General features: G+C 41.1%; 3 protein-coding genes across 3 annotated transcripts; all 3 read right to left on the reverse strand.

The window, feature by feature from the left end:
- Window positions 1-2,329: 2,329 nt before the first annotated feature.
- On the reverse strand, window positions 2,330-3,289 carry LOC103110448 (olfactory receptor 5A1-like). Its single transcript, XM_007519615.1, has one exon. The coding sequence runs from the start codon at window positions 3,287-3,289 to the stop codon at window positions 2,330-2,332; it is 960 nt and encodes a 319-aa protein (XP_007519677.1).
- A 5,432-nt stretch (window positions 3,290-8,721) lies between these two features.
- LOC103110449 (olfactory receptor 5AN6-like) lies at window positions 8,722-9,666 on the reverse strand. The gene has a single exon (XM_007519616.2). The coding sequence runs from the start codon at window positions 9,664-9,666 to the stop codon at window positions 8,722-8,724; it is 945 nt and encodes a 314-aa protein (XP_007519678.2).
- An 11,422-nt stretch (window positions 9,667-21,088) lies between these two features.
- Window positions 21,089-22,033, reverse strand: LOC103110451 (olfactory receptor 5A1-like). The gene has a single exon (XM_007519617.2). The coding sequence runs from the start codon at window positions 22,031-22,033 to the stop codon at window positions 21,089-21,091; it is 945 nt and encodes a 314-aa protein (XP_007519679.2).
- Window positions 22,034-26,357: the final 4,324 nt, after the last annotated feature.

The following is a 26,357-nucleotide window of genomic DNA, read 5'->3' on the forward strand; positions in this document are numbered from 1 at the left end:
GCCGTGTGCACTTAACCCACTGCACTACTGCCCAGCTCCCCTATTTTAATTTTTTTTTCAGTTTGGTCTTGTTGTTAAATCCTGAATGTCCACGTTTACCTCACAAAGTCTGGTAATCCGCTTGCTCCCTGGTCTTAAAGACTTGAAATCCCAAGAAGGGATTAACTCTGCTAACTCTATGATGAATTCTCTTCCTCTTCAAATACACAAACAGTAGCTGCAGCTAAAGTCTTAGATGGATGCTGGCAAGATACCATGGAGTAGGCTCCAGGCCAGTATATAACCGACAATTCATGACCTCTGTGTCTTTCTCAAGCGTCTGATAATATCCGTGCCCCAATCAACTTTTAAGTCTTTTTTCTTCTACTCCTGTATCCCATCTCTATTTCACAATTCACAGGGAGGCTCAAAGAGTAAGGTGGACGGCACAAGCTTATTTAGAACTAAAACCAGAACAATGACTTTATCTCTCTGCTCTTCTCTGATTTTCTCTAGTTATCTCTCCTCGCCTCATCTCCCCTATGATATCTGCTCTTCTTTCCTCTTAGTTTCTCTTATCTTGACTTTTCTCTCTTTCTCAGAGATAGCCATATATCTGATCCATAATGAAAGAAAGAAAATTAAATTTTTAAACTATTCTTTTTAAAAAGTGAAGCAAAATGTTATGGGGACTTATTTTATTATATTATTGAATTTTAAGTAGGTGCTTAACAAATATAAAGAAAGAAAGTGAACTAGAACAGAAAAAAAAATATCTGTGTGACATCCAAGGCCCTTGTCATTTCTCTAATATATATTCAAGGCATAAGGTTTTGTTTTGTTTTGTTTTGTTTTGTGCCTCCAGGGTTATCACTGGGGCTCAGTGCCTGCACCTCGAATCCACTACTCCTGGAGGCCATTTTTTTCCCATCTTGTTGCCCTTGTTGTAGTTGTTATTGTTATTATGGCTGCTATCGTTGTTGTTGAATAGGACAGAGAGAAATGGAGAGAGGAGAGGAAGACAGGGAGGGGGAGAGAAAAATAGATACCTGCAGACCTGCTTCACCATTTGCAAAGCAAACCCCTCCCCCTGCAGATGGGGAGCTGGAGACTCAAGACTGATCTTTAAACCTGTCCTTGTGCTTTGCGCCATGTACATTTAACCCCCTGTGATACCACACAGCCCCCAAGGCATAAGTTTTTAACTACCAGGCTTTTGTCATGGGTGTAGATTTGTTGGTGATCCTACCCTACATAGATCATTTTCTGATGAGATAATATAATGGCCCAAGAATGAAGGAAGATGATCTCCCAGCTATTATGACTTAAAATTGGTCATTACTTTAATGATGGCCCTTTTGGTCACTACCAAGCCACCCCATCATCCATGGCCCTATTCAGGGAATCCTGAGACTCCCACATGGATATAATGGGCCTAGACCTCTAACAGATCCCTCTCTCCACCATCACTGCTCAGCTCCAGCATGAATATAGTGGACTCTCTTGTGGGCCTCTACAGGATCTTGTCCTCAATGTAGGACAATAGTAGAAACTGCCCCACTTCTGAAAGGAGGCTGGGTCAACATACTCTGAGCCCTAGGTAAGATCAATGAGGTTTATAGTTAATGGTACGTATATAGTTTTCCCATACTTGAAAACTACTCTCTACCCTGATCCAAGTTTCTAGTCCATTCTCAACTCTGACACCATCTTCCCAGATAATACTTTTAGCCCACCTGCATGTTGGCTGTTGGGCTTAGGCAAAAATTGGTAAAGCCATGGGCCCCTTGGAATATACCAAAAATAGACTTCCTAGCTTCTTCCAACATGAAGACCCCAAATTTTACTTGCTATATTCTTACCTTTAGGTTCCTGATTATTAACCAGTTTGTTCTGCTTTATAGCTTAATGCTTTTTCAACCATCAAGTTGCAGATGCTACCATGATGCCAACCTGACTTCCCTGGACAGATGACCTCACCAATGTGTCCTGGAACCCCACCTCCCCAGAGCCCTGCCCCACTAGGGAAAAATAGAAACAGGCTGGGGGTGTGGGACGACCTGCCAATGCCCATGTCCAGCAAAGAAGCAATTATAGAAGCCAGACCTCCCACCTCCTGAACCCTCAGGGGATAAATAATAAGCAAGTTTCTAATTTAGGGGATGAAATACATAACTCTGGTGATGAGCATTGCGTGGAGCCGTACCCCTTCTTATCCCACAATCTTGTCGATCATTACTAAATCACTAATAAACATTTTTTTTTAATTTACAAAAGTGGTCACAATATTTTAAAACTTTCCTCCACATGGAGACAAATGAGAATTATTCAAATTTTATATTGACTAAGGTTATTGTATCACCCTCTTCAACACTCTTTTGAGAGCTTCTTTGATGTCTTTGTTCCTTAAACTGTAAATAAGAGGGTTGAGCATAGGAATAATGATAACATAGAACACTGACAACACCTTTTCCTGCTTCTTAGGGTGGTTAGAACTAGAACTAGGATGCATGTACACAGAGAGGGAAGTGCCGTAGAAGAGTGTCACAACCACCAGATGAGAGGTGCAGGTATTGAAGGCCTTGATACTGCCTTTAACTGAGGATATCTTCAAGATGGAAGTAACAATGAAACCATAAGATAAAAGAGTAAGGAGCAAAGAGCCAAACCCAACGAAAGTAGCAACCAGAAAAATAATCATTTGTGTAACAAAGAGATTGGAACAAGACAAGGTAATAATCTGGGCTATGTCACAAAAGAAATGTTGAACGATATTTGGCCCACAGTAGTAGAGATTAAAGGAAGGGGCTGTTAGGACTAAACTACTAAGAAAACCAGTCTCAAGGGCCGCGGCAACCATCTTCCGGCAGAGTCCGGGCTCCATGATGGGTGAGTACTGCAGTGGACGGCCAATAGCCACGTATCTGTCATAGGCCATGGCAGCCAACAGGCAGCACTCAGACAGACCCATCCAGGACAGAACAAAAAACTGAGTGGCACATGCAATGAAAGGAATTGTTTTTTCTTTTTTAAAGAAGTCTGAGAGCATCCTTGGGCCGATGGAAGAAGTATACCAGATGTCTATAGATGACAGGACACTGAGAAAAAGGTGCATAGGTGTGTGCAGGTGGGAGTCCATCCTGATGAGGATGATCAGACCCAGGTTCCACATTAGAGTTACAAGGTAAATCCCTAGGAAGATTGGAAAGAGGATACGTTGAAGCTCTTTTTCATCTGTGAGACCCACAAGAATGAAATTGGTCACGGAGGTATAGTTTCTGTCCCCTTCTGTTGAACTACTTGAAGCCATCTGCTGGGAGAAAAAAAAATGTGAGAGGTAGTAGTTTTTCTTTTCTCAGCAATAAGAAGTAATTCACTTCATTTTCTCCTAGTTATTCAATTAATAAATATACAACCTTAAATCAGTTGTGGCCAGTGAATTTGTGCTTCCTCTACATAATCTCCAACCAACCAAATATCCTCTTGTTATTGTCTTTGCAAACAAAAAGCTAGTAAATGGGCATAATCAGTCCGTCATCATACTACAGGGATTAATTTCCTGCTTCTCCATACCATTTTGTTACTCTCTACAGTGTCCTGAGAGGGAGGAAGTGAAGTAGGGCAGACATAGCCCTACAATGGCAGAGCAAACCAAAGATACACCACCACCCATAATGGTTGACCCCGGCTTGAAGCCACTAATAAATATTGAAGTGAGAGCCTGCTATAGCAAGTGTGAAAACAGAAATGTAAACTAATAAGGGACATGAGTAATCAAGGGGAAATGGCATCAGTTAACAAGAGTCATTCATTATTGATGTCAGACAACAGGATTTTCAACCTAACAAGAAAAAAGAAAGTTTAAAGCTATTTAAGGAAACTCAATGAATGGCAATAAAACTCAGAAAGAAAACTAAGTGAAATCGGGGGGGGGGGGGGAATAATTGAGATATTGACTTATAAGAGGGAATTTGTAAGAATACGAAAAGATCAAAACAGTAATTATAGAAGTAAAGTCCTCAGTTAATAAAATGTGAAAAATGTGACCAAAACTATCTGAATTAGAACCTGTAGAGAAGACAGAAAATAAATTAGAGGACAATCTTGTAAAACTCAGAGTACATTTAAGAAAGAATGTAAATATACAGGCTGGGAGTATGGATTGATCTACCAACGCCCATGTCCAGAGGAAAAGCAATTACAGAAGCCAGACCTTCCACCTTCTGCACCCCATAAAGAATTTTGGTCCATACTCCCAGAGGGATAAAGAATAGGGAAGCTGCAGCCCCTCCGTACTACCCCGCACTGTGAGAGACGTGAGGGAGCAGCCCCTCATCCCCAGCAGAGCTCCAAAGGACAGGCCAGCACTCCTGGGGTCTAGGAGCTAGCCGGTGCTGGGTGGGGGTCGTGAAGCAAAAAAAAAAAAAAAAAAAGAATCAGGAAGCTTTTATTTGTAAAAAGGAAACATTGACTAAACCATAGGATAAGAGGGGTACAATTCCACACAATTCTCACCACCAGAACTCTGAATCCCATCCTCTCCCCTGATAGCTTTCCTATTCTTTAACCCACTGTGAGTATGGGCCCAGGGTCATTGTGGGATGCAGAAGGTGGAAGGTCTGGCTTCTGTAATTGCTTCCCCACTGAATATAGGCGTTGCCAGTTCGATCCATACTCCCAGCATGCCTCTCTCCTTCAATAGGGAAGCTTCTAATGGCGGTCATGGGACATGGAACTCTGATGGTGGGAACTGTACAGAATTGTACCCTTGTTATCTTATAGTCTTGTTAATCCTTACTAAATCACAAATATAATGTTTTAAACATGTATATTTAACAAAAAACACATATAACGTGGGTAGTTCTATCAAGATAAAGTAATAATTGAGGTTTTGAAGGAGAATGAAGGGGGAAGTCCACAGAAATGTATTTATTTAAAGGAATTATATAAAAAACCTTCAAAAAAATTGGAGAGGTATTTGAAAATCCAGGTTCACACAATTAACAGATTGTTCATTCAAAGCACGACTCGAACAACTCAGATTTTTTTCTAGTTGCCCACTACTTGCTAATGGGTATGGGTACAACCTAGAATTCTAGGTCATCTTTCACCAAGCTTCCATTCCAGGAGGAACAAGCTGCCTGGGAGGGGAGCCTTTATCACTTTATTTTAAGAGCAATGATTCTGAACTAGTTCTAAATTTTGAAGTTCTTCCTGGATCCTAGGATCCTACCTCCTTAAAATCCCTATGCAGAGCCCATGTCCAGGGGAGATGCAATTACAGAAGTCAGACCTCCCACCTTCTGCACCCCGTAAAGATCTTTGAAGTCCACATCCCCAGAAGTTATACAGACTAGGGACCCTTCCAGTGGAGGGGAGGGTCTATGGAACTCTGGTGGTGGGAATTGTATGGAATTGTACCCCTCTTCTCCCACAATCTTGTTGATCACTATTAAATCACTAAGAAGAAAAAAAAAAAGTAAAATAAAATCCCTATGCAGAGTCCCAAATGATTCACTTAAGACTTCTAAGAGCTTTACTCTCCTCTGATAAAAGTCTTTTTATTTGATGTTTTACTCACGTGTTCAGAAACGGCCAAGAGACGTTGAATTTCTAGATTCTGGAGTAACTTACTCAATCAGTACTCCGAAATGAGCATGTGGTCTTGCTTTGCAGTTGTAGAAAAGAGGGGCCTTAGATGCTTATGAGCTGGTTCATCACATCTGAGAAATTCTTACACAACCCATAACAAAGAAAGGCAATTAAAGCCCCAGGAACTGTAAATCACCTCCCTTCCAGGTGACTGAGAGAGAAAAATTAATTGGTCCCCTGCTTAGGCTACAAGATTTCCCTAAACAAGTCTAAGTGTTACTCTGTTAAGACTATATTTTATCAAGAAACCCGCATCCCCCCCTCCCATAACAATCATGGGACTGACATAGTACCATTATAGATCATTTTCAACTTTGGGAAGTTCTTGCCATAGCAATCAGGCAGGACCAAGGAATTAAAGGTATACAGATTGGAAGAGAAGAAGTCAAACTCTCCTTATTTGCAGATGACATGATAGTATACATGGAAAAACCTAAGGAATCCAGCAAGAAGCTTTTGGAAATCATCAGGCAATACAGTAAGGTGTCAGGCTACAAAATTAACATTCAAAAGTCAGTGGCATTCCTCTATGCAAACACTAAGTTAGAAGAAATTGAAATCCAGAAATCAGTTCCTTTTTCTATAGCAACAAAAACAATAAAATATCTAGGAGTAAACCTAACCAAAGAAGTGAAAGACTTGTATACTGAAAATTATGAGTCACTACTCAAAGAAATTGAAAAAGACACAAAGAAGTGGAAAGATATTCCATGTTCATGGGTTGGAAGAATTAACATCATCAAAATGAATTTATTACCCAGAGCCATCTACAAATTTAATGCTATCCCCATCAAGATCCCAAGCACATTTTTTAGGAGAATAGAACAAATGCTACAAATGTTTATCTGGAACCAGAAAAGACCTAGAGTTGCCAAAACAATCTTGAGAAAAAAGAACAGAACCGGAGGCATCACACTCCCAGATCTCAAACTGTATTATAGGGCCATTGTCATCAAAACTGCTTGGTACTGGAACATGAACAGACACACTGACCAGTGGAATAGAATTGAGAGCCCAGAAATGAGGCCCCACACCTATGGACATCTAATCTTTGACAAAAGGCCTCAGACTATTACATGGGGAAAGCAGAGTCTCTTCAACAAATGGTGTTGGAAACAATGGGTTGAAACATGCAGAAGAATGAAATTTAAGCACTGTATTTCACCAAATACAAAAGTAAATTCCAAGTGGATCAAGGACTTGGATGTTAGACCACAAACTATCAGATACTTAGAGGAAAATATTGGCAGAACTTTTTTCCGCATAAATTTTAAAGACATTTTCAATGAAAAGAATCCAATTACAAGGAAGACTAAGGCAAGTATAAACCTATGGGACTACATCAAATTAAAAGCTTCTTCACAGCAAAAGAAACCACTACCCAAACCAAGAGACCCCTCACAGAATGGGAGAAGATCTTTATATGCCATACATCAGATAAGAGTTTAATAACCAACATATATAAAGAGCTTGCCAAACTCAACAACAAGACAACAAATAACCCCATCCAAAAATGGGGGGAAGACTTGGACAGAATATTCACCACAGAAGAGATCCAAAAGGCCGAGAAACACATGAAAAAATGCTCCAAGTCTCTGATTGTCAGAGAAATGCAAATAAAGACAACAATGAGATACCACTTCACTCCTGTGAGAATATCATACATCAGAAAAGGTAACAGCAGCAAATGCTGGAGAGGGTGTGGGGTCAAAGGAACCCTCCTGCACTGCTGGTGGGAATGTAAATTGGTCCAACCTCTGTGGAGAACAGTCTGGAGAACTCTCAGAAGGCTAGAAATGGACCTACCCTATGACCCTGCAATTCCTCTCCTGGGGATATATCCTAAGGAACCCAACACATCCATCCAAGAAGATCTGTGTACACATATGTTCTTGGCAGCACAAATTGTAATAGCCAAAACCTGGAAGCAACCCAGGTGTCCAACAACAGATGAATGGCTGAGCAAGTTGTGGTATAGAATAGAATACTACTCAGAATAGAATACTACTCAGCTGTAAAAAATGGTGACTTCACCATTTTCAGCTGATCTGGGATGGACCTTGAAAAAACCATGTTGAGTGAAATAAGTCAGAAACTGAAGGATGAATATGGGATGATCTCACTCTCAGGCCGAAGTTGAAAAACAAGATTAGAAAAGAAAACACAAGTCAAACCTGAAATGGAATTGGAGTATTACACCAAAGTAAAAGACTCTGGGGTGGGTGGGTGGGTGGGTGGGGAGAATACAGGTCCATGAAAGATGATGAATGACATAGTGGGGGTTGTATTGTTAAATGGGAATCTGGGCAATGTTATGCATGTACAAACTATTGTATTTACTGTTGAATGTAAAACATTAATTCCCCAATAAAGAAATAAATTATTTTTTTAAAAAATCACTTTAATCTATGAAAAGGTTTAATTTATTGAGAACTTTCAAAGTCTTTTTGAATTTTGAAGTGTTTATTTAATATTGTATCAAAGCAGAAATAAAGGCTTAACAGTAAAATATACAAGTGCTTACATATAGCAAAGAAAGAAACAAGTTGTGTGGCAGCCAAGACTCTCATTCTATATATTATCCAACAACTTTTGTCCTCATTACAGTACTATATCTCTACGTACGCAATTCATGAAAAGAAACTTTTGAAACTGAGTTTCATTTTGTGAGGATTAGTACAAACAAGAAATTCAGAGGGCCAGGTGGCGGCGTACCTGTTTGAGCGCACACAACACAATATGCAAAGGCCCCAGGTTCAAGCCCTGGTCCCCACCTGAAGGGGGAAAGCTTCACAAGTGGTGAAGCAGGGCTGCAGGTTTCTCTCTTTCTCTCTCTCTCTATCTGTCTGTCTATTTATCTATATATCTATCTGTATCTCTATCTCTCCCTACTCTCAATTTTTGGCTGCCTCTATCTAACAAATAAATAAAGATAACAAAGAAACTTCTTTTAAAAAAAAAAGAAAGAAAGAAATTCAGGCAGTAAAATGATCACTTTCTCTCTTCACCTCAATGATTGTGAACTAGAAATGCTCACTCGAATACTCTCCTCTCCATTACATAGTTACTAATAGTGGTCCAACTTTATTCTTATGGGGGTGAATGGGTTCTCCTCTTCATCACCCTTTTGAGGGCTTTTCTAATCTCCGTGTTCCTCAGACTGTAGATAAGAGGGTTTAACATAGGAATGACAACAACATAGAATACTGACAGCACTTTGTCTTGTTTCTTCGAGTGATGAGAGCTAGGTTGCATGTACACAGGGAGAGCCGTGCCATAGAAGAGTGTGACCGCCACCAGGTGAGAGGCACAAGTATTGAAGGCCTTGGCACTACCTTTAACTGAGGATGACTTCAGAATGGAAGCTACAATGAGACCATAGGATAAAAGGACAACAAGCAAAGAACCAAACACAACTAGCACAGCTACCGTAAACATAAACATTTGACTGGAAAATGTACTAGAACAAGACAAGCTAAGTATCTGGGGAGCATCACAAAAGAAATGTTGAATGACATTTGGCCCACAGAAGTAGAGACTGAAGCTGGGGACTGTGTGAACTAAACTGCCAATGAAACCACACCCAAGGGCCCCAACACCCATCTTCTGACAGAGACCAGGTGTCATGATGGAAGAGTACTGCAGAGGACTCCCAATAGCCACATATCTGTCAATGGCCATAGCAGCCAAAATGCAGCACTCAGACAGGCCCATCCAGGCCATCACAAAATACTGGGTGGCACAGGCCACAAGAGAGATCACTTTTTCTTCTCTGAAGAAGTCTGAAAGCATCCTTGGGCTGATGGAAGTAGCATAGCAGATGTCTATAGATGACAGGAAACTGAGAAAAAGGTACATAGGTGTGTGCAGGTGAGAGTCCATCCTGATGAGGATGATCAGACCCAGGTTCCAGATTAGGGTCACTAGGTAGATCCCTAGCAAGACTGGGAAGAGAAAAAGCTGCAGCTTGAGTTCATCTGTGAGTCCCAGGAGAACAAACATGGCCACAGAAGTGTGATTTCTCTCTTCTTCCATATACCAACTTCTGTCCATCTGTTGAGGAAAAAGAGGAGCGAAGAGACTTTTATACTCAAACAATAAACACTTCGTTTTTACATTCATCCAGCAGACATTAAATCTAAATATCTTCGGCTTCATTTTATCCATTTTGTGAAAGGGACAGAGAGAGAGATCTGGGAGGTGTGCTCATGGAAGAATGATTGGTAGCAAAGCTCACTCGACCTAATGCAGTGATGCAGAGAAAATGTCCTACAAAAAAACTTCACAAGAACACAGCCAAGTTGAGTCAGAAAAAAAAAGTCATCCTCTGAAGGTCAGTAAAGGGAGAGCAATCAGGGAGTCATTAACTCTGGGTGTGATATGACTTGGGCTAAGTGGAGATTGCAGGTTCTTTTTAAAAAATATTTATTTATTTCCTTTTTGTTGCCCTTGTTGTTTTTTTATTGCTGATATAATTATTATTGTTGTTGTTATTGATGTCGTTGTTGGATAGGACAGAGAGAAATGGAGAGAGGAGGGGAAGACAGAGAGGGGGGGAGAAAGATAGACACCTGCAGACCTGCTTCACCGCCTGTGAAGCGACTCCCCTACAGGTGGGAAGCCGGGGGCTCAAACTGGGATCCTCACACAGGTCCTTGCATTTTGCACCACATGTGCTTAGCCCAGTATAGCCAGATGGACTGTCTCCCAACCCCACGGGAATTCTCTAGGGAAGAACAGCATGGTCATAACTAAATGTATTCTAGTCACTAGTCACAGTTTCATGAACAAAGACATTAAAGGTTTTAGGAGGGAATTCCAAACCTAAGTACAGGAACTAGAGAGCACTTAATGGGGCTGAGGGTGGTATATATATTCCCAAGTCCAATGACCTAAGTCTAAGCCCTCCACCCCCCACCCTTCACCCCCACATCTACAGGGGGAATTTTCCTAAGTGCTGAAGCAGTGTTGCAGGTATCTTTCTCTCTCCCTATCTTCCCCTTTCATCTTGGTTTTCACTGTCTCTAATAATTAAAGAAATAAGAGCACTCTGAATAAAACACAGGCTAAATGAAAAGTTAACAGTTACCATTGGTCCTAAAGAATAGAGAATATTAGAGGAATCGGGAGGTAGCGCAGCAGGTTAAGCACACGTGGCGCAAAGCGCAAGAACCAGCTGAAGGATCCCAGTTCGAGCCCCGGCTCCCCACCTGCAGGGGAGTGGCTTCAAAGGCAGTGAAGCGGGTCTGCAGGTGTCTATCTTTCTCCCTCACTGTCTTCCCCTCCTCTCTCCATCTCTCTGTTCGATCCAATAACCTATCCAACAACAACAATATCAATAACAGCAGCAATAATAACTACAACAATAAAACAATGGCAACAAAAGGGAATAAATAAATAAATAAATAAATAGAGAATATTAGAATTGAAGGGTCAGATGAACTATGTCTCCAAAGAAGAAGATACAAAGTGTGAAAAAAGCTCAGAAAAGGAGGCAGGGCTACAGAATAGCAGCAGCAATGATTCTCTCCTCCACCGGGTCACCTAAGAATAGCAAGAAGATCACCTGAGAATGCAAAAAGACAAGACTAGGACTACTTTGGGAATCCACCAAGTCATGGCCACCATGTTGCAAATGCTACCATGAAGCCAACCTGATAGCCCTGGGCAGATGACCTCACCAATGTGTCCTGGAGCCCCACCTCTGCAGAGCCCTACCCCACTAGGGAAAGACAGAAATAGTCTAGGAGTATAGATCAACTAGCCAAAACCTACGTCCAGTCCAGAAGCAATTATAGAAGCCAGGCCTCCCCCCTTTACACTCCATAAATATCTTTGGTCCATACTTCCAGAGGTACAAAGAATAGGGAAGCTTCCAATGGAGGGAATGAGATACAGAACTCTGGTGGTGGGGGGGGGGGGGTGTATAGAATTTTACCTCTCTTAATCCCACAGTCTTGCTGATCTTTATTAAAATCACAAAAAAAGAGTAAAGAACAATTAAATAAACATTAAAATAAACTTAGGAAAAATTACACAACTCTATTGGAAAATTCAAACTCTAGTAGGAAAGGAAAAAATAAGTAGAAATTCTAGTGGAAGAAGGAAAGGAATGAGAGAGGATCAGAGACCATATGCAAAGAAATAACAACTAATTTTTTCAATCTTTGAACAAATAAAGGATAGATTTCCAGAAGCCTAAAGAAGACCTATATTGCTGAATCTACTATAACTTCCATCACAACAGATCACTTAAATCCACTGAGAATCATGGACAAAGAAAAATATTGAGATAGTTAAAGAAAGGGAGAAAGTGGCATACAAGTGCAGTACTATGAAGTCTCATCAAATGCCTCAACAGAAACTCTATACTAGGAGAAAATGGCATAACATATTTGAAGTGCTAGGAGATGAGAATTTCCACTGATACCAGGTCACCCCATCATCCAGGACCCTTCTGAGGGAATCCTGTGATCCCCTACATAGACATGATAGCCCCAGACCTCTAACAAATCCCCCTCTGCACGGCCATTGGTCAGCTCCACCAAGAACAACATCATAAACCTTCTTGCGGGCCTTTGCAGGATCTTGCTCTCAATGTAGAATAACAGTAGTAGAAATTGCCCCACTCTCCAAAGGGAGGCAGGGGAAACATACTCTGTCACTCAAGGAAGACTGGTCTTGAACTGAGTGCAGCTTAGAATGTTCCAAGCTGTGACTGTGGAATGCGAGTTCAGACAGGTGACGATGCAGAGGTTACACAAGCTCCTTTGCTAAATATGATAGACATGGGCTCTAGGTCAGATTGATAGGGCTCATGGTTAGTGGTATTTATATACTTCTCCCAAATTTGGGAGTTACTCTTTGCCCTGATACAGCTTTGCAGTCCTAATCCCAACTCTGACACCATCTTCCCAGACAATACTTCTAGCCCACCTGCATATTTCTCAGACTCGGGCAAAAAATTAGTAAAGTCATGGACCCGTTGGGATATACCTAAAATAGATTTCCTATCTTCTTTCAACACAAAGTCACTAAATCTCACCTTTAGCTTCCTAATTATTAAACAATTTGTTCTGCTTTATATCTTAATGCTTTTCAGCAGCCAAGTTGCAGATATTACCATGGCCCCAATCTGACTTCCCTGGCCAGACAACCTCACCAATATGTCCTGGAACCCCCCTCTGCAGAGCCACAAGGGAAATATAGAAATGGGCTCGGGGTATGGGTCAATCTGCCAAAGTCCATGTCCAGTGAAGAAGCAATTACAGAAGCCAGACCTCCCACCTTCTGCTCTCCTTTGGTCCAAACTCCCAGAGGGATAAGGAATAGAACAGCTTCCAGTAGAGGGGATGGGATATGGAACTCTGGTGGTGGGAACTGTGTGGAATTGTGCTCCTGTGGTCTTATAATCTTGTTAGCCATTATTAAATCAGTAATAAAAAATTTTAAAAAAACATTTTCAGTGACAACTATTTTATCCTGAAAAATTGCCATTCAAATATAAGGGAAAAGTGAAGGGCTTCTCAGACAGCAACTAACAAAGCTAGTCACCACCAAAATACCTTATAGGAAATGTTGGGAAGAGCTCAGCTAAATGGGGGGAGGGGAGTTACACAATATCCTGAGCAAGAAAGTAAACAAAAGGGGGGGAAATCCAGAAAATAGACCAAAATGTATAAATATAATCTGCATGACTCCATCAAGAAAAAATAGAATGATTGAGTTTCTAAAGGAGAGAAGATACTTAATTTTAATATCCAAGTTCTAAAGTATCAATAACTCAGAGATTTGCTTGTGGTATCTGCCATTAGCAAACTGACTACCTAAGCCACCTGCAGACTTTACCCAGCTGTGGAAGAGAGGAACCATTGATTCTTACTGGCCAGCTTCATCCTATCTGAGATAACTACTGTGTGCACGGCCAAAACAAGTAAGGCAATTATAACCCTGTACATGTACATTACACCTCTCCCTGATAATTGTTAATTGGTCCCGTGCTTAGGCTACAAGATCTCTCTGAAGACACTGAAAAGGTTAGTCTACTGAGACATTACTCTATCAAGAAAGCCTCCTTTTGCCCTGGGAGAATTGAGAATTAATTGTGAGTTGAATCAGAGATCATTTCCAGTCTTGTTATTCATAAGTACATTATTATGTCAGTTCACCATGCCCTCTGCCAAATTGTCCTGACCCTCCACCACAGGACTCTGAGTCCCTGCTTTCCTTCCCAGTCCACTCCCACTTGCCTCCTGCAGAGACCCTGGGTCTGCTGACCTAGATCTTAACAAAGTTACAGCTTACCTTGTATTTTCTCTGCCTTTGTTTCTTAAGTTTCCTCTGTGAGTGGTATCATTCAATATTTACCCTTCTCCTTCTGGCTTATCTCACTTAATACCTAACTTCCATCTAAGTTGAATCAAAAGAGGCAACCTCATCACTTCTTACAACTGAATATTCCGTTGGATACAAGTACCAGAACTTTCTTACCACCCATCTGTCCTTGGGCATTGGGGTTGTTTCCAAATTCAGGTTATTCCAAAGAATGTTGCAACTAACATGGGTGCACAAATATCTTGACTATGTGTTTCTGTGTTATTTTGGATAGATACCTAACAGAAGAATTGCTGGTTCGTGTAGTAACTTCATCTTAAAAAATCTGGAGGAAACTCCAAATCTGTCATGGGGCAATGTGAAATTATACACCTGTAACAGCAACAGTTTTAAAAATCAACATAGCCCCTGGAAAGTATTTTTTATATTTTTTTCTTTTTATTATATTTGGTCTTTTTTTTTTTTTTTTGGTTAGAGATGTAAAAAATTGAGGAGGGATGGAGAGAGAAAGAGACCATTCATGAAGTTTTCCCTTTGCAGGTGAGGGTTAGGAACTTAGACCCAGATCCTTCAGCACTGAAACTTGTACACTGTACCAGATGTACCACCATCTGGTCTTTAAACAAATTGACCTTATTTAAAATAAATAAAAAGATATCATGTCATCAAAGCATAGGGACAATCATAAAGCATGTGTCTCAGAAAAGCACCAAAGAGTGTCAAACCTCTTCTCGGTAGAGAGTTTCATTTCTCTACTTCCTTATCTGGGACCATGTCTTTCTTTTCATCTGGGACTTCATGGATGCATCATGTCTAGAAAAAATATTACTGACCTCCAGAGGTGTGACCTTAGTGCAGTAACTGCTTCACTTCTCCATGCCTCAATATTGTAACTTATAAAATGGGTATAGTGATAGTATATATTTCATAGAGTAAAGCTCCAGGAAGAGAATCAAATTAAGATATGTATAAAGCATTGATCACAGTTTATCATATACATCATGCCTTCTGGTTTTGGTTTGCTTGTTTGTTTTACTTTTTTGCTTAATTTTATTTTGGTTCTTATTTTATTTTTCTTAAATTTGATAAGTCAGGGAGAAATTGAAAAGGAAGGAGGAGATAGGGAGGGAGAGAGAAACACCTACAGCACTGCTTCAGCACTCTTGAATCCTGATGCCCTGAAGGTGAAGGCCAGGGGCTTGAGCCCAGGTCTTTGCACATAGTAATATGTGTGCTCTACCAAGTATGCCATCACCTGACCCTTATCATCACACCAATTAATGGTCATTGCCAGTTATGAGTTCTGATTTGGGATCCTTTAAATCATATTATAAAGTTTTCTTACTTAACCTCTACTAATATTTTTCTTATATACTTTTAGTAAAACATATATGTCAGCCAGACAATAAGGAGATGCAAATGTTTTAGACCAGCATGTTTTCAAAGTTCTGGGTCTGCCGGGCTGTGCTAGCTTCACGGGCAGTAGAGAGACGACCAGGGACTCATGGCTGAGCTGGGAAGCAGTATCTCATTTATTAATCAGATACATCGCCTTTTATGCATCTCTTCACCACAAGTGGAAAGGGAAAGGAAATGACTAGGAGAGGGAGCGGAGCAAAAATAGAGCGTGAACAGAACATAGAAAGCTTCCGTCTAACCAGTGGGGATTAAACCAATACCCTGCAGGCAGGTGGTTCCCAGGTAACACAGTGATTATGTAAATAGATCACAGCATAAGCAGTGCAACAGAAGGGGTGTTAAGAAGCAAAATTATTCCAAGGAAGTCTGGTCAGTATTGTGCTGGCATCTGGAACCTGGTGGCTGAAAAGAGAGTTAACATACAAAGCCAAATAAATGTTGAACAATCATGGGCCTAAAGGCTGGAATAGTGCAGATGAAGAGTTGGGGGGGGTACTTACTGCAGACTCTTGTGTACTTCTGCTTTCAGGTATATATTTTCCCCTGGTTTATGGACATGACTGACGACCCCACCAATGTGTCCTAGAGCCCTGCTTCCCCAGAGACCCACCCTACTAGGGAAAGAGAGAGGCAGATTGGGAGTATGGACCGACCAGTCAACGTCCATGTTCAGCGGGGAAGCAATTACAGAAGCCAGACCTTCCACCTTCGGCAACCCACAACGACCCTGGGTCCATGCTCCCAGAGGGATAGAGAATGGGAAAGCTATCAGGGGAGGGGTTGGGATATGGAGATTGGGTGGTGGGAATTGTGTGGAGTTGTACCCCTCCTATCCTACGGTTTTGTTAATGTCTCATTTTTTAAATAAAAAAATAAATAAATAATAAAATAGAAAAAAAAAAAGAAGCAAAATTAGAAGCATACCAACATGTGTCCTCATTCCCTCCATTGGTAACTGCAGTGATTCTCCCAAGGCCAGATATGGGTTGAATATTATTTCTATTAATACTTTTTTCCCATGGCCCAACCTTCTTTTCCATTTAAGTCACAACTACACATATTATTACTTCCAAATGTCTTTTTTTTTCTCTCTGTTCTCTCTCTGGGTCCTGATGGAATTGAGCCCTCCAGTCATCTTCCCTTAACATTTCTTCACCTCTGGGAGTATGGACTAAAATTCCTTATGGGAAATGGGAAATTTTGCAGATGTGGTTGAACACTGGAAGGGCCCACAACCCACTATATTTCCATGCAAGTATTATTTACAGATCTCCACCACGTTATCCCCTCAGGGTATTGCTAATTCAGTTAAAACCATTGCAACAGTTGCTAAGGATGCTTCCATCTTCCCAACATGCCTTTTGCCTCTCTCCACCCCCTTTCCTAGCCAATCCCATCCAACTTGCCACTTCCAGAATTCTCCCATAAAAGCCTCTCCTGTTTCTGCTTTCGCTCTCTTCTCTCTATTTTCTCTTCCACGACCCAACCCGGAGAAGGGCTGGTGGACATAGTGGGAGGTGGCCATTTTGCTAGCTCCACATGGCCTAAACCACTGTGCTCTCACCCAATTCTGGGGTGTCCACATGAATAAAGATTTGTGTTTCCGTTCCGCCATGAGTTCCTGGTCTCTTCTCTCTCCCCCACAACACGCAACCTGACAGGGGAAAGTATATAAATAACATTAGATTCAGAAGGTGGGAGTTCCAACTTCTGTAATCGTTTTTCTGCTTGATATGGTCATATGCCACAACTCAATGAGAACATATTTCAGGGGACATCTAGTTTGATTCTGTGATTTGAATGTTCTGAATGATGATTCTAAAAACAAAGGAGTGAAAATATTCTTTTCATAATATTTGCATAAATGCCTAGACTTGGTCTTACAGGACCATTTAATGTAACTGGTTTTGTTATAAAGGAAGCTCCATACCGTTTATTAGAGGCTGCATCAATTTGTTTTTTTTCTTTTATTTATTAGTGATTCAATATTAATTTACAAAGTTACATGGCAACAAGGATACAATGCCACACCATACTCATACCCACCACCAGAGTTCTGAATCCCTGACCCCTCCATTGCAGTCCATGGTTCTCCCAGAGTTGCAGACATGGGTTAACCATCATCTCTAAAACTGTCTACATTTGTACATAATCCCCCCCTTTTTTTTCTTGCAGATCCATTCCTTTCTTCCTCTCGAAGCCAGACATGAGCTTATTACTTCATCCAAATATCTCTCCCTTTTTCATCCTCTCTCTCTGGATGCTGATGGAACTGATGTTCAGAGTCCTCTTCCTCCTGTCACTTCTCCCCCACTGGGCATATAGATCAAGGTTGTTTAGGGGCTTCTGGACATATAGATCAAGGTTGTTTAGGGGCTTCTATGCTGGACTTGGACATTGGCAGGTCAATCCATACCACCAGCCTGTTTCTATCTTTTCCTAGTGGGGTAGAATTCTAAAGAGGTGACACATTAGTGAAGTCATCCGCCCAGAGAAGTTAGGAAGGAATCACAGTAGTGTCTGCAACTTGGTATCAGGGAGGTGGCAGGGCATAAAGTGATGGTTAGTGAACACGAACCAAAAAGTAAGAACAGAGCAGATGAGATCAGGAGTCCTAGGGTGTAAGACAGCTAGAAAGTCCACCCTATACATGTTTCCAGGGGCCTACATATATGGTAGAATCTGTCTGAGTTTGATAGCTAGCATGAAGTTAGATAAAAAGTAAAAATAAAATAAGCAGTGTCTGAGAAAATGGTGTCAGAGTAGAGAAGAGGGCTAGAAAGTTGGATTAGGGCAGAAAGTAGGTCTCATTCTTGAAAAAATTCTGTGGATAGAATTGTTTCTCCACTGAACATGGGCATTGGCAAGTCAATCCACACTCCCCAGCTGTCTCTATCTACCTATCTTTATTTTTTTTATTTATTTATTTTTTTCTTTATTTATTTCCTTTTGTTGCCCTTATTGTTTTATTGTTGTAGTTATTATTGATGTTGTTGTTGTTGTTGGATAGGACAGAGAGAAATGGAGAGAGTAAGGGAAGACAGAGAGGGGGAGAGAAAGATAGACACCTGCAGACCTGCTTCACTGCTTGTGAAGTGACTCCCCTGCAAGTGGGGAGCCAGGGGCTTGAAATGGGATCCTTATGCCAATCCTTGTGCTTAGCGCCACCTGCACTTAACCCGCTGTGCTACCACCCGACTCTCTTCTATCTATCTTTCTATAGTGTGGCAGGGCTAGCTCTAGAGAGGACACATTGGTGAGGTCATCTGCCCAGGAAGTCAGGTTGGCATCATGGTAGCATCTGCAACTTGGTGGCTGAAAAGTATTAAGATATAAAGCAGAACAAATTGTTTAATAATCAATTTAAGCCTAAAGGTAAAAATACAGCAGATGAGATTTGGGATCTCCATTACAGAAAAAGCTAGGAAGTCTATTTTAGGTATATTTCAAGGGACCTACAACCTTACTAAATTTTGCCTGAGCCCGACAACTAACATGCAGGTAGGCTAACGGTATTGTCTGGGAAGATAATGTCAGAGTTGGAAATAGGACTAAAAAACTGAATCAGGGAAGAGAGTTGCTCCCAAATATGGGAATATATAAACACCATTAACTATAAACCCCATCAATCTGATCTGGGGCCCATATTTAGCACAGAAGCCTGTGTAACCTCTGCATCCCTGTAGGTCTGAGCTCACATTCCATGGTCATAACTATGGACATTCTAAGCTGCACTCATTTCAAGACCTATCTTCCAAGCATGGCAGAGTATGTAGACCCAGCCTCCCTTTGGGGAGTATGGACCTACCATTGTTGTTCCACATTGAGGGCAAAGACCTATAGAGACCCACAAGAGGGTCCACAATGCTGTTCCTGATGGAGATGACCAGCACTGGTAGAGAGAGGGATCTGTTAGAGGTCTAAGCTCATCATGTTTATGTGGGAATCCCAGGATTTCCTGACTAGGCCCCCATATAATGGGGTGGCCTGGTAGTGACCAAAAGAGCCATCAGTCTCTTGCCTTTACCCATATATTGTAGTCCAGAAAGAAACTTTGTAAACTGAGTTCCATTTTGTGATGATGACTACAAATAAGAAGAAATTCAGACAGTCAAATTTGCACTTTCTCGCTCCACCTCACTGTGATTGTGAAGTACAGATGGTCCCTCAAGGCTGAGTAAATTCTGGTATATATTGATGGAATACTACACAGCTATTAAGAATGGTGAATTCACCTTTTCATTTCATCTTGAATGGAGCTTGAAGAAATTATGTTAAGTGAGATAAGTCAGAAAGAGGAGGATGAATATGGGATGATATTACTCATATAGAGAATTTGAAAAATAATAAAAGAAGGGAAAACACAAAGAGGATCATGGACTGCAGTTAGTATACTGCACCAAAGTAAAAGATTCTGGGATTGTGGGGAGGGCTCAGGTCCTGGAACATGATGGTGGAGAGGGACCTAGAGGGGATTAGATTGTTATGTGGAAAACTAAGAAATGTACAAACCAGGCTGTGTATTTGATATGCGGACTCTCTCAAAAGCCTAGGCCAAGTAGATCAGAGGCAACCAGTGGCATAGCTACTTACAAGATACTGGGTACTATACAGCAAACCCTAACAAAAGGACTTTTCAAAGTTAAACCAATTACCAAATCGTGTGATGATAACATTAACTATCCATTGTCTTTTTGAACCCTAAGACAGCAGGAACCTCACATCTCCACTATAGAGCCTATATTTCCTCCAGTCCTGGAACCTTAGGATAGGGCCCACTTTCCCGCATGCCTCTCCCAGTCCATATCAAATAATATTGCATCCGCCGATCACAACCTAATCAACGCAACAATTGCCACCTCAACATGCTTCACTTCAGACTGTGTCCAGAGACTTCACGTGTGGAATGACAACCCTTCAGCTTCATTACTCTAGCGAGACCTTTCCTTTCATAGCATTCTCTAATTCCATCCCAGGTGGATCACTTTCTAACAAAGTCCCAAAACCTAGATACAGACCAGGTTCTCTGAGAGCATATGTTCACATGTATCCATAAACAAGTGCAAAATATATACCTGAAAGCAGAACTAGAGTTTGCAGTGAGTACCCTCCCAACACTTCCTCTCCACTATTCCAACCTTTGGGTCCATGATTGCTCAACAATTTGTTTGGCTTTGTATATTAACTCTCTTTTCAGCCACTAGGTGCCAGATGCCATCAGGATGCCAGCCAGGCTTCCCTGGACTAAAGACCCCACCAATGTGTCCTGGAGCTTAGCTTCCCCAGAGATCCACCCTACTAGGGAAAGAGAGAGGCAGACTGGGAGTATGGACTGACCAGTCAACTTCCATGTTCAGCGGGGAACAATTACAGAAGCCAGACCTTCCACCTTCTGCAATCTACAACAACCCTGGGTCTATGCTCCCAGAGGGATAGAGAATGGGAAAACTATCAGGGGAGGGGATGGGATCTGGAGATTGGATGGTGGGAATTGTGTGGAATTGTACCCCTCCTACCCTATGGTTTTGTTAATTTATCCTTTCTTAAATAAAAAATAAATTTAAAAAAAAAAGAAATGTACAAACTACCGTATTATACTGCCAAGTGTAAACTATTAATCCCCAGAATAGAGGGGAAAAAATGTCATTCAAATACTCATTCCTCTCTTTATTGGATAGTTAATAATAGTGACCCAACTTTATTCTTATGGAGGTGAATGAGTTGTCCTCTTTATCACATTTTTAAGAGCTTTTTTGATCTCCTTGTTTCTCAGACTGTAGATAAGAGGGTTTAACATAGGAATGACAACAACATAGAACACTGACAGCACTTTGTCTTGTTTCTTCGAGTGATGAGAGCTAGGTTGCATGTACACAGGGAGAGCTGTGCCATAGAAGAGTGTGACAGCCACCAGGTGAGAGGCACAAGTATTGAAGGCCTTGGCACTACCTTTGACTGAGGATGATTTCAGGATGGAAGCTATAATGAGACCATAGGATAAAAGGACAACAAGCAAAGAACCAAACCCAACAATCACAGCTACCATAAAAATAAACATTTGACTAGAAAAGGTATTGGAACAAGACAAGCTAAGTATATGAGGAACATCACAAAAGAAATGTTGAATGACATTTGGCCCACAGAAGTAGAGACTGAAGCTGGGGACTGTTTGAAATAAACTGCTAATGAAACCACACCCAAGGGCCCCAACACCCATCTTCTGACAGAGACCAGGTGTCATGATGGAAGAGTACTGCAGAGGGCTCCCAATAGCCACATATCTGTCAATGGCCATAGCAGTCAACAGGTAGCACTCAGACAGGCCCATCCAAGCCATCACAAAATACTGGGTGGCACAGGCCACAAGAGAGATCACTTTTTCTTCTCTGAAGAAGTCTGAAAGCATCCTTGGGCTGATGGAAGTAGCATAGCAGATGTCTATAGATGACAGGACACTGAGAAAAAGGTACATAGGTGTGTGCAGGTGAGAGTCCATCCTGATGAGGATGATCAGACCCAGGTTCCAGATTAGGGTCACTAGGTAGATCCCTAGCAAGACTGGGAAGAGAAAAAGCTGCAGCTTGAGTTCATCTGTGAGTCCCAGGAGAACAAACATGGCCACAGAAGTGTGATTTCTCTCTTCTTCCATATACCAACTTCTGTCCATCTGTTGAGGAAAAAGATGAGTGAAGGGATATTTATATTCAAATAATAAACATTTCATTTTTACATTCATCCAGCTGACCTTAAGAATAAATATCTTTAAAAAAATAAATAATAAAATTTAAAAAAAAGAATAAATATCTTGGGGTTTATTTTTATCTATTTTATGAAAGGGACAGAGAAAGATCTGGGGGCTAGGATCATGGCAAAATGAATGATAGCAAAGCTCACTCTGCTTAAAACAATGATGCAGAGAAAATGTCCTACAGAAAACCTCACAAGTGCACAGCCAAATTGAATTGGAAAATACATCATCCTCTGAAGATCAGTCAGGGAGTCATGAACTCAAGGTGTGGTATGAGTCAAATTACATGTTAACTCTGATCTCAGGCAGTCTCCCAAGGCAGGGCAAGGGACTGTCCATAAGGACTCACTTCCGGCACAGAAAAAGAAGTTTCCTGAAAACTAGCAACCAAGCCCAGTATAGCCAGATGGGCTGTCTTTCAACCCTATGGAAATTCTCTAGGTGAGAACAGCATGGTCAGAACTGATTGGATTCTAGTCCATTCATCACAGTTTCATCGACAAAGATATTGATGGTTTTAAGGTGGTATTACAAACATAAATACAAGGAATAGCACTTAGAATGGGACGGGGTGGCCACCCCATCATCTGGAGCCCTAGTTGGGGAGTCCTGAGATTCCCAAACAGACATGATGGGCCTAGACCTTGAATAAATCCCTTTCTCCATTGTCACTGGTTATCTCCAACAGGAACAACACAATAGACCCCTTTGGGTGCCCCCATAGGACCTTGCCCTCAATGTGGATCAACAACAGTAGAGAATGTTCCATCTTCCAAAGGGAGGCTGGACAACATATTCTATCTTCCACTAGAGGAAGATGGGTCCTGAAATTGGAACGTTCCAACTGATGACCACAGAATGTGAGCTCAGACCTATAGTGATGAAAAGGTTATATAGGCTCCTGTGCTAAATATGGGCCCCAGATTAAATAGATGGGGTTTACAGTCAACAATATTTATACATCTTTCCCATATTTGGGAGGAGCTACTCTCTTCCCTGATCCAACTTTCTAGCACTTTTTCAGCCATGACATCATCTTCCCAGACAATAACTTGGATCCACCAGCATATCAGATGTCAGGCTTAGGAAAAAAATAGTATAGTCATGGGCACTTTGGAATGTAACTAAAATAAACCTACTAGCTATCTCCAAAACAGAGACCCCAAATCTTCATCTGTAATACTTTAGGTTCATGATTATTTACAATTTGTTTAGCTTTATGTTAGCTCTTTTTTCAGTCTCCAGATTCCAGATGCTAACATGATGCTAACCAGACCTCCCTGGGCAGATGACCCCACCAATGTGTCCTGGAGCCCCACTTCCCCAGAGCCCCATCCCACTAGTGAAAGAGAGAGGCAGGCTGGGAGTATGGATTGACCTGACAACACCCATGTTCAAAGACCTTCCACCTTCTGCACCCCATAATGACCCTGGGTCCACACTCCCAGAGGGATAAAGAATAAGAAAGCTATCATGGAAGGGGATGGGATTCGGAGTTCTGGTGGTGGAAATTCTGTGGAGTTGTACCCCTCTTATCCTATAGTTTTTGTCAGTGTTTCCTTTTTATAAATAAACAATTTTAAAAATGGGGCTAGGTGGTGATACACATATTACTATGTCCAAAGACCCAGATTGAAGCCCCCATCTCCCCCCTGCCCCTGCAGGGGGAATATTCATGAGTCATGAAGCAGTACTGCAGGTGTCTCTCTTTCTTTCTCCCTCACTATCTTCCCCTTCCATCTCAGTTTTCTCTGTCTCTAATAATTAAATGAGTAAGCACTATGATTAAGACACAAGCTAAATGAAAAGCTTAACTTAACAATTACAATTGATTATAAAGAGGAGAGATTATTAGGACTGAAGAGTAAGATGACCTATATCTGTACAGAGGAAAAGTTACAGAAAAGAAAAAAAAATTAAGAAAAAAAGTAAACAGTTCTACAAGAAAATTCAAACTCTAATAGGACAGCAGAAAACAAGAGTAGTAGAAATTCTAGGTGGAGAAGAAAGGGGGTGAAAAGGAATCAGAGTCCATCTTTAAGGAAATAATATCTGATTTTTTTTCAGTCATTGAGAACAAATAAAATATAGATCTTCCAAAATCCAATAGAAGGCCCATATTCCTGGATCTACAATAACTTTCATCATAGCCTATCTATGATGAAAGTCAAGGACTAAGAGAATATTAGAGGTGGTTAGAGAAAGGAAGAAAGTGATGTGCAAATGATTATTATGAAGTCTTATTAAGTGCCTCAGTAGAAACTCTATCGGAGCTGGGTGTTGGCACATCTGGTTGAGCACACATTACAGTGTGCAAGGACCCCAGGCTGAACCTACAGTCCCCACCTGCAGAGGGAAAGCTTCACAGATGTTGAAGCAGAGTAGCAGCTCTCTCTCTCTCTCTCTCTCTCTCTCTCTCTCTCTCTCTCTCTTTTTCTCTCTCTCTCTCTCATCTCCCCCTTCCTTATAATTTCTGGTTGTCTATATCCTATAAATAAAGATAATAAGAAAAAATTTAAGATAAAAACTTTATATTAGGAAAAAATTGAATGACATATCCAAAGTGCTACAAGACAAGGTTTTCCAGTGATGGCTATTTTATCCTGAAAAAAAAATGATCATTCAGATATGAGGAAGAAGTCAAGGGCTTCTCAGAAGGAAAACGTTTGCCACCGCCAAACACCTTATAAGAAATGTTGGAAGGAGCTTCACAGGATAGCAGTATGGGTACACAAAATCCTGAGCAAGACAATAAGCAAAAGGGGGGGGGGGATCCAGAAACATAGACCAAAATATACAAATACAATCTGCATGACTCCATCAAGAAAAAAATAGAATGACTGAGCTTTTGAAGAAGAGAAGCTATTTAATTTTAATATCCAAGTTCTAAAGTATCCATAACTCTGAGATTTGCATGTGGTATCTGCCATTAGCAAACTGACTACCTAAGCCACCTGCAGACTTTACCCAGCTGTGGAAGAGAGGAACCATTGATTCTTACTGGCCAGCTTCATCCTATCTGAGATAACTACTGTGTGCACGGCCAAAACAAGTAAGGCAATTATAACCCTGTACATGTACATTACACCTCTCCCTGATAATTGTTAATTGGTCCCGTGCTTAGGCTACAAGATCTCTCTGAAGACACTGAAAAGGTTAGTCTACTGAGACATTACTCTATCAAGAAAGCCTCCTTTTGCCCTGGGAGAATTGAGAATTAATTGTGAGTTGAATCAGAGATCATTTCCAGTCTTGTTATTCATAAGTACATTATTATGTCAGTTCACCATGCCCTCTGCCAAATTGTCCTGACCCTCCACCACAGGACTCTGAGTCCCTGCTTTCCTTCCCAGTCCACTCCCACCTTCCTCCTGCAGAGACCCTGGGTCTGCTGACCTAGATCTTAACTTATTAGTGGCTTACCCTGGATCCTCACTGCTCCAGAGCCGTACCCCACTAGGTAAAGATAGAAGCAGACTGGGGGTATATGTCCACTTGCCAATGCCCATGTCCAACAGAGAAGCAGTTACAGAAGCCAGACCTCCCACCTTCTGCACCCTGAAAAGAATGTTGGTCCTTACTCCCAGAGGGGGAGAAAATTCTCCACCTGGGACAGCAACGATATTAAAAAAAAAAAAAAAATCAATATCCCCTCCCCAAAAAATGAATGATTTTACTCAAAAATAAAATAAAAAGACATTGTGTCAGCAAAGTGTAGGAACCATCATGAAGCCCATGTCTCTCTCTCTCTTGCTGTTTAAGTGACCTTGAACAAATACCCTCTATTATTTTTCTGCCAGAGCGCCACACAACTCTGGCTTATGTTGGTGTACTGGATTGAACTTTAGAAATTCAACTTGTAAAGGATAGGGAACACTGTTGTTTGGCCAAAAAAATAGACTCTATTTCTTCTCTTCTTTTTCCCTGAGTTTTACTCTCTGCTTCTTGCCCCTTCACTTTTTTCTCTCTCTGTTTCTCTCTCCCTCTTTCTCACACATTTACACACACTAACTCTCTCTACAATGATGTTTCAGTTTATTAAACAAGTCGTTCAAAATTATTTTGAATTTCAAAGTGATTATTTTATATTTTATTGAAGTAGAATTGAATTCTTAACAAATATATAGATAGATGGTAGCTGGGTAGATGATAGATAGATAGATAGATAGATAGATAGATAGATAGATAGATGACAGATAGGCAGACACACACATTGGAAAGAAAC

The sequence above is a fragment of the Erinaceus europaeus genome, chromosome 17, assembly GCF_950295315.1.
Source record: "Erinaceus europaeus chromosome 17, mEriEur2.1, whole genome shotgun sequence".
NCBI classification, from domain to species: Eukaryota; Metazoa; Chordata; class Mammalia; order Eulipotyphla; family Erinaceidae; genus Erinaceus; species Erinaceus europaeus.